This window comes from Oncorhynchus gorbuscha, linkage group LG08 (genome assembly GCF_021184085.1).
Source record: "Oncorhynchus gorbuscha isolate QuinsamMale2020 ecotype Even-year linkage group LG08, OgorEven_v1.0, whole genome shotgun sequence".
Classification (NCBI taxonomy): Eukaryota; Metazoa; Chordata; class Actinopteri; order Salmoniformes; family Salmonidae; genus Oncorhynchus; species Oncorhynchus gorbuscha.
Genome location: NC_060180.1, coordinates 19,264,442 through 19,276,235, shown reverse-complemented (window position 1 = coordinate 19,276,235; position 11,794 = coordinate 19,264,442). Strand labels below are relative to the sequence as shown.

The window sequence follows — 11,794 nt, the reverse complement described above, 5'->3', positions numbered from 1 at the left end:
ATAATGAACATAATTAATGGAATGGAAACCAGGTGTAAATAATCAAGACAAAACGAAAATTAACGCCACGTTACACCACAGACTGTCCTCATCAGGAGCATGCCCAGGCGTTGTAGGAGGTCATACAGGCACGTGGAGGCCACACAGGACATTACATCAAAGTTGGATCAGCCTGTAGTGTGGTTTTCCACTTTCATTTTGAGTGTGACTCCAAATCCAGACTTCCATGGGTTGATCAATTTGATTTCCATTGATCATTTTTGTGTGATTTTGTCAACTATGTAAAGAAAAAAGTATTTAATAAGAATATTTCATTTAGCTCTAGGATGTGTTATTTTAGTTTTCCCTTTATTTTTTTTGAGCAGTGCATATATACACACACACTGATTTTAGCGTTGGCAAAATGGCTTCGTCTCATTGTGAGAAGCCTATAAAACGTTGCTAGATTCACAAACATATTTTTTGCAATTCTGAAATGTATTGGAATAAATTACCAAACTATAAAACTAGCTAGCCAGCTACGGGCAACTGTAGCTATACTGTAATGACCTGACTAGATCATAAAGGAACAATTGTCCAGACAGAGGCTTGAGTTTACGAATTGGCGGTTTATTAAACCAACTTTATACAGGTTACTGTTTGGCCGTAGCCCACGCCAAATACATGAAAGATAACCCACAAGCCAATCGTGACCTTCTCTTGTGAAGCCCAGACGTAAGAGAAAGAACAAAGGCATCAACCTGGTCTTAACTTCCAATGCTCCATCCCCCCTCCACGCCAACCACTAGGATGCCCGGCATCAGAACATTCCAGGCATTCCCGTGATTGGCAGATAGCAGGTTGATTGGCATGTCGGACCCCGCGAACACTGGGTACTGGTAAGTACAACACAACCACCTACTAGCCTAACACATAACACACAGCTGTCTGTGCGGGTCGCTACAATACGTTAGCTCACTAGGTACATTAATAGCTTTAGGTTGGTTGTTTTTAAACCCAACTTCAAGATTTCCGCCAAAGACGTTGCCTCTGACCATCACTTTCCCTCGCTTGGGCAAGGGACATTTAAGGTACACTCGGATGTGTCGATGTTAAACGTATTTCAAGTGGGCTGAGGGTTTAGGGCTGAGAGCTGTCTACTTTGAGTTTGAAACGCAGCCAATGAGTGAATAGCAGTCAATTGGGCACTAGCTAAAAATTCAAAATTAATTGTCAACAATAAGTACAACATTACAAATATTTTCCAATAGATAATTAACTTGCTATCTATAATATTGCATAGCTTTGGAATCGTGACTTTACATACATTGGCATTCCCTGATTTTGAGAAGAGATTACGTGACGATAGGCTTAGCAACCACGTGACGCAACATGACAACGTGAAAGCCATTGGTCGACAGTGTGCTGGGGGGCGTTATACGTTCCTACGTCAATTGTCCATTGGGATTTCTATCTCCTCCTTTCTCTAATATCTCTGACTCTATTTTTGTCACGAAGGTCCCAGTCAGAAATTCATAGCTGTCCGGATGAAATCATTATAATGTCATTTTTTTCTAGGTGAATGCAATTGCATTTAAAATATTTATTGTTTTTACCTGTGTTTTGTTTTAGACATGTTTGACGTAGTGGTGTAAATTGTTGATTGCTGATCATTTGTATAATACATATATTTGTAATTTGTAATTAAAATAAAATAGCTGTTCTGATGTTAACTCGCAAATAGTCCACCCATATTTCTTATGATTATAAAACATGCGTGATTTCTACCAGTATGTTATATCAATTGTATAAAGTTGAATAAATTGAAGAATCCTCTGCTTCTGGCATTTGTCCACAATTTCGAACAGGCAACATCTTGGACAGCTCCGTATAAAAATCTGAAGTTTCACGTGGAGTACAAACTCGTGCTAACTGTAAATACTTTTGATCTGTTATCTACAATCGTCGTTGCTTGTTCATCAACTGCTATGTACGATTATTACAAAAGGTACGTGCCTAGAATTAAACGTTATCTGTTTAGAGTACATACACAGACAATCCTATGGTATAGCGACACTGTTAGCTAGCATCCTACTGCTAGAGACATTAACGTCTGCACATACTTCCCCTTTCATCCCACTGAGGTAAATATATCGGTTTCATCTAGCTATACTACTTTAGCTACTGGTAAATATATATTTTTCCCGAGATAAACTAATGCTAGTTAATGTTTGCAGGTGACAGGAGACATGAATAACAGACGTTGCGGAGTGGACAACCGACTCAAACAGAGAGTTGAGCAGGTACATTTTTAGTCTACTTATTGACAGTATCCACCAACTGTCGCCTGTCATATTGACTGATTTCTATTTTGTAACACGCTAGCTAACATAGTAACACATTACTGTCATTTTTGGGGGGATCTGTTCAAATTTGTCTGATAGTATTTGAGTAACCAGAGTGGCCAGTATGTGGACATTACTTCAATGGCACATGATCTTCAGAGACTCTACAGGTGAGTTTGATTTATCATAATTTCCCCCTGTATTCTTTCTACAGCCTTTCTGAAATCCTTCAGGGTTTATGCATGCAGCTTAATATTGTATCTTCCTCAGAATGGACTATGGCAGGCGAAACAAGACTGCATTCAGGATTCAGGTGGAAAAAGGTGAGTAAAAACTGTTACAAGTACCTCATTTATCGCCATGTGCAGTCCAGCAACAAGGCATCTGCCAATCATTTCACTTGTTATTAAAGCATGTTAGCCGGTTTCTCCAAGAGCAAACCAGATCCTACAATTCCTTGTGCATTTTTACACCTTCAGTCCATGGAGTGATATGCGATGAATCTGGACTGAATGATCTGGAGAACAAGCACTTGGCCAAGAGAGCGAGACACACTGACAAGGATGCTGGGTAAGGGCCACGCCATCTGCTCATAATCTTTTGTTTTGATTTGTAAATGCCCCGGAGTTGAGTGATTATACAGTGCATATTCTGGTCTTTTACAGGGATGGCAGCAGTAACTTGGATGACACTACTGATAGTGATGAGGACCTTCCTGAACAACCGGTACATCATTCTCTACTACCTCTTTCCACACATTAATTTGTCAGGTTTACCATCCTTATGTGTTGCTTATTACCATGTGAGTCATTGTAATATAATACATGCTTCAGAACAATACGCTAATAGATTAAACTTGTTTTTACTTCTGATTATCCTTTAACAGCCCATCAACCTCATGAATAACTCCCTGATGTCCCTGTACAAGAAGGGGAACCCAGAGAGTGGGGCATCTCCCAGGAGGGACAAGTCTGCATCAGACAGCCCTGCCCCTGAGGCTCACTCCACCCCTCAGAGTGTTGGTACCAAGGTGTCTGCAGGGGGCTGGTTCATAGACAAGGGCAGAGGCCTGGAGCATGACAGCATCCTCATTGACCTGTGTGAAGAGGAGGCAGCCAGTCCTGCAGGAAATGTATGTCTCACATTTTCTATGTTGTCTTTTGTCAGTGGTGGATGACTACATCTCTCTTTGTCTAACAATTCGCTACAACAATTTGAATGCTTATATTGACTTCACCAGAAGCAGACAGATGCCTCAATGCTTGAGCCTGAGAAGACACCAAAAAAAGGCACATTTAAAAAATCTAAACGGCAGAAAGAGGGAGCGTCAAAGGGCAATGATGGTGACATCGAGGCCAGTATCATGAATAAGAAAGGTAAACGCTGCTTCCCACCTTGCTTTGCTGATGTTTAAGAAGTTTAACATTGCAACCAGTCAAGGACACAAACAATATAAATTAAACAGCCCTCAAATTCAAATCTGGACCACAAAGCCAGTCCCACTGCTTTTTTTGTCTAATCGAGGACTGATTTACACGTAGGACACCAGGTGGGTGTAATTAAATATCAAGTTGATCAGAAAACCAGCAGTAGTCCTGACCTCGTAGGGAAAGATTTGAATACCCTGTTTTACAGTATCATTTGAAGTCAGAATGGTTTGTGTTTTGTAAACTAAGTTTTCCTCTGATCGTTCTAGCGAGGACTAAATCCATTGAACTACAGTATTCAACATTAAAGTTTGAAGATGTTGGAGGCAATGAGGACACATTGACGGTACGCTTGTTACATTTACATTTCTGTTTGGTCAGTTTTAGTGTTGTCAGTGTTCTTAGCTGTCAAACCTCATTTAGATGTGTTTGGTATGCACGAAACGGGAGAAAGCAGACGAGCTCATACCTGAACTTGTCCAATAAGAATACTCCTATTCATTTCCCGTTTTTGAAAATGTTTTTTACATTTTTTACATTGTATCCTGCTGAACATGACCTATGCACTGAACTGTAATGGCTTGTAGATTGAATTCTTATCTGGCTCTCTGTCACTGAAGGAGGTGTGTAAGCTGCTGATACATATGCGTCACCCAGAGGTGTACCAGCAGTTGGGGGTGGTCCCTCCACGGGGGTTCCTGCTCCATGGCCCCCCTGGCTGTGGAAAAACCCTGCTGGCCCAAGCTGTGGCTGGGGTGAGTCTGGATGGTGTCTATGATGGTATCCCACTTTACATATAGAGAGTTTTTCCTCACTAATCTTATTCCACATTTTTCCTCACTGACATGTTTCCACCTTTCCTAATTTAGACAAGTTTTTTTTTCTCGGTGAAAAATACTTTATTAATTTCCCTCTGTATGTTAAGGAGATGGAGCTGCCCATGCTGAAGGTGTCGGCGCCAGAGCTGGTGTCTGGGGTGTCAGGGGAGTCTGAGCAGAAGCTGAGAGAGCTGTTTGAGCAGGCTGTGGTAAGTGTCACTCCTACACAGGTCGCTGTGAAATTAAATGAATAACATTTGATAAGAATGCCCCCTCAAGGACATCTCGCTCAAATGAACCATTCTGGTCCTGTTACCCTTGCAGTCCAGCTCCCCTTGCATCCTGTTCATTGATGAGATTGATGCCATCACTCCTAAGCGAGAGGTGGCCTCCAAGGACATGGAGAGACGGATTGTTGCTCAGCTGCTCACCTGCATGGATGGTAAGAGATGTCATTTTAGCAGACTCTCTTGTCCAGAGCAACTGAGCGCACACACATTCGTCCTGGTCCCCCGTGGGAATTGAACCCACAACCCTAGCATTGGAAGTGCGCCATACAGGACCCACGGGATGTATGCTCGTGCAACACATCTGGTTGATTTCATGACTTTTGCGTTGATGATTACGATACATCTATTTTATTTATTTATAGGAATATCTCCTTTGAGTACTTAAGATGAAGAAATCAATTGAATATATTTTGTTGGCAGGGTTGGGAGATTATCAATTCACCTTCTCTGGTACTATTGGATAATGTTAATCTTCACTCTGTCATCTATGTGATTCTCTAGACCTGAACTCATTAGCGGTCACAGCCCAGGTGATGGTTATTGGTGCCACCAACCGGCCAGACTCTCTGGACCCAGCGCTGCGCCGGGCTGGACGCTTTGACAAAGAAATCTGTCTGGGGATACCTGATGAAGCAGCTCGTCTCAGGTGAGTGGGCTTGTCTCCTATAATAATAGTGGTGTTGACATTAATGTGGTTGCTAGCTCTGGTGTTGCAACCGTGTGTTGATTCCTGCTCTCAGAATTCTGAAGACCTTGTGTCGGAAGCTGAAGCTCCCTGAGGACTTTGACTACCGGCAGCTGGCGCGTCTTACCCCGGGGTACGTGGGAGCTGACCTCATGGCGCTGTGCCGCGAGGCCGCCATGAGCGCCGTCAACCGGGTCCTGCTGGAGAGGCAGGACAAGAACCAGGGGCTGGTCCCCATGGCGGAGGAGAGAGCAAAGTCCGAGGGGCCTCAGGGCGCAGGTCCTCTCCCACAGGGCCCAGAGAGATTCCAGGCCTCAGCAGACACAGTGATCCAGGAGATGACAGACCTTAGCCACGGACCACAGGGAGACGAGCAGCAGCTGCCTCTGGCTACTGAGACAACCTTCAGGGTGATATATTTGATTCCATCAATGTATGCTAGCTGTGTTTTTCACTAGGGAAGTATGCTGTACATGGTCTTGGATCTACTGTTCCCTCTGAATCTGGTGAACATCCCACCTTGATGGTCAGTGGTGTGAAAATGTTCCACTTCTGTCTTTACCACAAGGGGGAGCTTTGTCGCCTGCTGTCCCTGCTGAAGAGCAGTGAGTCGCTGTCTGAGGAGCAGCTTGCTGGCTTGTGCATCCTCATGTCAGACTTCCAGGGTTCCCTTGCCAGCGTACAACCCTCTGCAAAGCGTGAAGGCTTCGCCACGGTGCCAGGCGTCACCTGGGAGGACGTGGGGGCCCTGCATGACATCCGCGAAGAGCTCACCATGGCCATCCTGGTGGGTATCGCCTCAACACAGCTGATGTTCTATCTGATATGTTGGGCTCAGTGTTAGCCACTGCAAAACAACATAAGGATTTGGACTTGTTGTATTATAATTTGGGCCAGGAGTTTCTTCTGTTCAGGTCACGTGGTCAGGAAAATTATAATTGACCAGTTCCTTTTCTCTCGTAGCATTTAAGCTCGTAGAATAACCTCTATCACGGTTAAGACATTAACTATTTATTCCAAAAACGTAACACCATACAACAATTGTTCCCACCCTAAACGTATTTTGTCATCAGAAAATGGTACCTGTTGTGTGATTGGAGCATGTCATTCAGAACAACAGTGGTTGATTGTAGGAACTTAACCATATATAATAGACTACCATGTTGTTGGTAAGGAAACCTGACTCGACTGCTATGGTTGAATAAGTAGCAACACAAGGAACCAGGTTTTCTTCAGGTTAATTTAACAACAGCATGATGTGTCAGTCAATGTACACTGTCAATGGCCACAGAGTTACTCTATAACATTTACAATGTGCCATTAACGTTGTATTTCTGTCAGCTCTATCTAACTCCAAACTCATCCAGATTCAAACTGGATCGTAGGGTGTACTTTGTTGACTTCAGAATGAATACTGCCATTGTGCAGCTTAGATGAATAAGGGCTGTGTGTGTATGTGTCCTCAGGCCCCTGTGCGTTCTCCTGAGCAGTTCAAAGCTCTGGGTCTCAGTGCTCCTGCAGGGGTGTTGCTAGCTGGGCCTCCCGGTTGTGGAAAGACCCTGCTGGCCAAGGTACTATTCGCCAGCTGCTAAAATCAGTGGAATGTTGAAGACTTGTGGTGGTTTTAGTAATTCATCAGTTACAACAGTATACCGTGCTGTGTGTCCCCGATTTCAGGCTGTTGCCAATGAGTCAGGACTTAACTTCATCTCTGTCAAGGGGCCAGAGCTGCTGAACATGGTGAGTCAGCTATACAGATTCCTGGAATGCCTCGACATGACTTTGCCCTGTGACACGTTGCCCAGTAATATTAACTCTGTGTTGGTAGATCTGCTGAAATTATATTTGTAACTGAAGTGCCCCACTGAAATCATTGCGTTCTCATAGACGGTAAGCACAAGTGATCCAACAGCCCTGTGCATTATTTACTTGGCGAGGGCTCAGTTACCTTTAGTCACAGCTATCTATACCCTTAGGCATTATATCAGACCCTTCACACTGTGAGGTAACACTCCTAAATCACTTGGATGCATTTTAATGGCCACAGACTTTATATAACTTAAAACACAAAAGAAACAGACTTTGATTCTGGGGGCCTGAATGATTAATTTAGCATTATGTAGGTTAGACATATGTGTGTCTGTTTTTCGAGCTGTGCGTTTCGACATGTTACACAGCTTCGTGTCTCTTGTTCCTCAGTATGTGGGAGAGAGCGAGCGGGCCGTGCGACAGGTGTTCCAGAGAGGACGGAACTCTGCCCCTTGTGTCATCTTTTTCGACGAGATCGATGCACTGTGCCCCCGCCGCTCCGGGCATGAGGTGAGAAGGGCTAATAATCCGCGATCTGAGGGTCACCATCTGAATGAAATGGAGGTGAATGATGATGATGAGAATAGTATTGTTGACATGAGGTTAATGGTGGCGGTGTGTCCTCAGTCTGGAGCCAGTGTCCGTGTGGTCAACCAGCTGCTTACTGAGATGGATGGACTGGAGACCCGGCGGCAGGTCTTCATCATGGCGGCTACCAATAGACCAGGTGGGCTCCTCGCATCATTTCACTCCCTCGTTGACATAGATATTCACCAATCGCAAAACTTGAGGGAGATTATTTTTCAATGTTATGGTTTATGTTGACGCATACAAATCTGTGAAGTTATTCACCATGGTTGACGCTGTCCCTGTAGATATCATTGATCCTGCTGTGCTGAGACCAGGTCGTCTGGACAAGACCCTGTATGTGGGCCTCCCACCTCCATCAGACCGGCACGCCATCTTACTCACCATCACCAAGGTAATGTGGAATGCCATGGATGGAAGCTCACAATTCAACAGTCCATGAGCCTCGTCTAATGTCTTAGTTAGTGGCTGGTGTTGCTGTGAGAAGGGTTGTTTCATGATTCTGTCTCATAGGGGGGCAGCAGGCCTCATCTGGAGCAGGATGTGAGTCTGGAGGAGATGGCCCATGACGTGCGCAGTGACTGCTTCACGTGAGTGTCCCAGAGAAGGAAGGAGCAGAATCAATCTTAACCTACAGAGCTCCAGACGTAACCCTTTACCCTTGTGCCATTGTTGCCACTAACATTTTCAGTTGGTGGCACCAGCCCATGATATGGTCACACCCAAATGCTGCTGAGGGGTCACACAATAGAAAAAACGAGTAATCCTCTTATATAATCATTCCCAGTGCTACTGAGATAGATAAAACAACTTTTATTTCTTTAATCATACTAACATGTCAAGCAGCAGGATTATTCATACATTTTGGGATGACAATTAGGCTATTGTTGCTAAATCAAAATGGCTCTAGAATTGGTCTCTGGTTCAATAGAGATTAATTAGCTTACATCTTTGTGTACTAGCATCACATAGGCTAATTCATTCGGGGCTAATTTGAGTTACAAGTTTTTATTGTCACATGCATAGGATACAGCACAGTGAAATGCTTAACTTGCAAGCTCTTTCCAAACGATGCACAATAGAGGTCGTAATATAAGTAAGAAATAAAACACTTGAAGTGTGAGAGAATAAATCAAATGAACAAGAGAATGTAGTTCTATACAGGTCAGTGCAGTACAGGTACCGTTAATACAATGTGCAGGGGTGCTGGAGTTATTTGTTTTTCAGGAAGGAATGTACATGTAAAAGTAGCAGGATAAATACTAATGCTAATAATATAATCTTAATAAACAATATAGCAGCAATGAATGGTAATATTTATCACTATAATCAATCAAGACAGCAGCATATGTGGTGCTTGCATGGTAATGAGAGTATATGTCAGGTGTCAGTATGCGTGAATGTGAAGAGTGACCATGTGGCTGAGTGGTGAGGATGGGAATAGAGTCCATGCAGATAGTCTTTGGGAGAGAGGGAGGGCTGGGGTAGTTGACTATTCAACAGTCTTATGGCCTATCCACCATCTAAGGAATTGGAAACTCAAAACTCATTAGCTAGATAGCTAAATAGAATATACTGCTAGTTAGCTGTATAACTGATTCATCTAATAGTAAATTGAATTACCTAAACGTTGCAGCATACTACCCAAGGATGTCACTATAGGCCTATGCAATCAATGCCAATGGCCTTCTCTTGCTTCCCGCTCGCCTTATCTCAAAGCAATACCAATTACTTTGGTTGTGTAATGGTGCTAGAGAGCTCAGTATTGGGAGTTGAGAAATAAATATCACACCTCCAGAAAGCGGAGGCCCTCTTCTCAGCTGTTGTTGCTTTTAAAACAGTTTTTACACCCTATTGCATTTAAAAAAATAGTTTGCAATCAGAACACACATTTTTTGGGGGGGGAGAGGGGGTACACGCGTGGCTCGCTCATCACAGCTCGAAACAACCACAGGGGCAGGCCCTTTGATTGCAGAACTGTACTCTTTGACCAAATCAAAACCTTACAGATGTTCCCGTAGAGCCTGCAACACAGTGGATATTGTGTGTTTGTTGTTTCATGCAGTGGGGCAGACCTGTCTGCGTTGGTGAGGGAAGCCTCTGTCAATGCTCTGAGAGCCTACCTCCTGACCCAACCCAACCCATCTTACACAGGTAATACACAGCCTAAAGACTTCTAGGTCTTCTCTGCCTCTTGACTCTTTAACAGAACACTGCAACGTTGGTTGATTGCTCTCATACATTTAATTTATCAAGATGGATTTCTGTTTACACTTTCTAAGGCAAGATAAGTACCATACCCAAGGTCATAGTAATTGTACAGTATCCTCCACCAGGTTGTCAGTCCACTTCCTCTCCATCTGAGTCTGTACTTATTAACCCCTCAGGTCACAGCTACTCCAACGGCCCTGTGGCCGACATCCGGGTCAGCAAGCAGAACTTTGAGGACGCCTTCAAGAAAGTACGGCCGTCTGTGTCTAAAAAGGTGAGATGCATTTTGGGACGTGGACAAATGAATGACTGCATGTAACCAAACCCTGAATCCCCGTAGACAGTCTGACATGTATCATTTACCCAGTGAGTGACTCGCCTCAAATCCAAATGGTTAGGAATTAGACAAGTCTTAAGTATTTAGGCATGTTTCCAGAATCCAGTGTCTGGTATTGGCTTGTTTTGATTTGCCTCAGTTGTCATTGGGAGCAGCATTGTTGTATGTGGTAATTAATAATGACGTAGGTTAGCACATGATTGCCCCCCCCTGTCTTTAATCTCTCCCAGGTGAACCAGTCTTTCTTGTCCCTGTCAGTAAACACTGCATTCTCATAAATATAATCTTTAATTTATTTGTTGTGTACACCGATCTTCCAGGTGTTACAGCAAAATGCTTATGTTAAACATGTAGGTTCCCACACAGCCTCAGGGGTTTATGGTCACTGGGCACTAACTGTTCCACCATTACTATTTCCATCCATATTTATTATTTCCATCCATATTTGCATGCTAATGTAATCCTAAATTAAGTCTAAAGTAAACCGGGTCTAGTCATAGTCAGATAATGAAGTTGTGTGCTTTTATTTGCTCATTCGCCAGTTGTATGGTGTTACGGGTTTGTGTGATTGGTTGTAGATAGGAGCAGGGTCCCTTTTAGGCTTCACTACAAAGAGGAAGAGACTGAACAACAAACAAAGCATGTAAGGATTTTGAATGACTCACACAAATGCTCTTCATTTCCCCCTCTACAGGACCAGCGTATGTACGAGCAGCTAAAGGAATCTCTTACAAGGTGAGAGGATTTGACCGGTCCTTCAGAATGAAGGATATCAATGCTGATAAGAAGACCAATATCTCAATCTACAATAAACATTTATCAGACAAGAGTCCAAATTCTGAGTGATGTTTCAAAGGTTAACTCTGCAAAGATTTACCAGCGGAATACATGTATGCATTCAATACAGTGCGGTGTCCACTTACACCCTTGGCTCTCACTCCCTCCCTTCCACAAAGATGTACTTCAGTACTCATTACCAATGATCTCTCTGTGCGTATCACAGGACTTCATATCAGTCAGGAGAGGTGAGTTATTGGGAGTAGACATTAAGACAGACTATTTTGGATTGTTTTGTAGTCCAAACCACATTAAGACATGTTTATATTCGTATAAAATAAGTAAACCTTGTGAATTAAGTAAATGTATTACTGTATCTATTGACTGTTTTATTAAAAATATGGAGATGTATGATTTGATTACAATTTGTTCTCATTGATATGGGATTATAATGACTTGAGTTTGAATGTTGTGGTTGCACATTGAGATTAGTGGTTGCAAGTACGATTCTTCAATTTTGCAAGTTTG

The 11,794-nt window shown here is 43.2% G+C and overlaps 1 protein-coding gene across 3 annotated transcripts; it reads left to right on the top strand.

Annotated features, from left to right (window-relative positions):
* The first annotated feature begins 817 nt into the window (after window positions 1–817).
* nvl (nuclear VCP like) lies at window positions 818–11,677 on the top strand. Of its 3 annotated transcripts, none has more exons than XM_046358697.1 (24): window positions 818–878; window positions 2,217–2,282; window positions 2,424–2,494; window positions 2,595–2,647; window positions 2,804–2,894; window positions 2,990–3,050; window positions 3,211–3,456; window positions 3,565–3,700; window positions 4,021–4,097; window positions 4,372–4,506; window positions 4,677–4,778; window positions 4,894–5,011; window positions 5,361–5,505; window positions 5,600–5,954; window positions 6,113–6,331; window positions 7,011–7,115; window positions 7,222–7,284; window positions 7,744–7,863; window positions 7,981–8,080; window positions 8,229–8,335; window positions 8,455–8,531; window positions 10,007–10,095; window positions 10,329–10,426; window positions 11,184–11,677. In XM_046358697.1, the coding sequence occupies exons 2-24, from the start codon at window positions 2,229–2,231 to the stop codon at window positions 11,226–11,228; spliced, it is 2,667 nt and encodes an 888-aa protein (XP_046214653.1). In that variant the 5' UTR covers window positions 818–878; window positions 2,217–2,228; the 3' UTR covers window positions 11,229–11,677. The 3 variants fall into 3 exon arrangements, with proteins under 3 accessions (XP_046214653.1, XP_046214654.1, XP_046214652.1); XM_046358698.1 differs by lacking the exon at window positions 818–878 and adding an exon at window positions 925–1,070; XM_046358696.1 differs by lacking the exon at window positions 818–878 and adding an exon at window positions 1,827–1,987.
* The last annotated feature ends 117 nt before the right edge of the window (window positions 11,678–11,794 follow it).

Bases quoted from the DNA above. Each gene is read 5' to 3' on its own strand.
- nvl (XM_046358697.1), top strand. From the start codon at position 2,229: ATGAATAACAGACGTTGCGGAGTGGACAACCGACTCAAACAGAGAGTT. The intron at 3,701-4,020 runs GTAAACGCTGCT...TGATCGTTCTAG, and splicing joins CAGTATCATGAATAAGAAAG to CGAGGACTAAATCCATTGAA. The intron at 5,506-5,599 runs GTGAGTGGGCTT...TCCTGCTCTCAG, and splicing joins GATGAAGCAGCTCGTCTCAG to AATTCTGAAGACCTTGTGTC.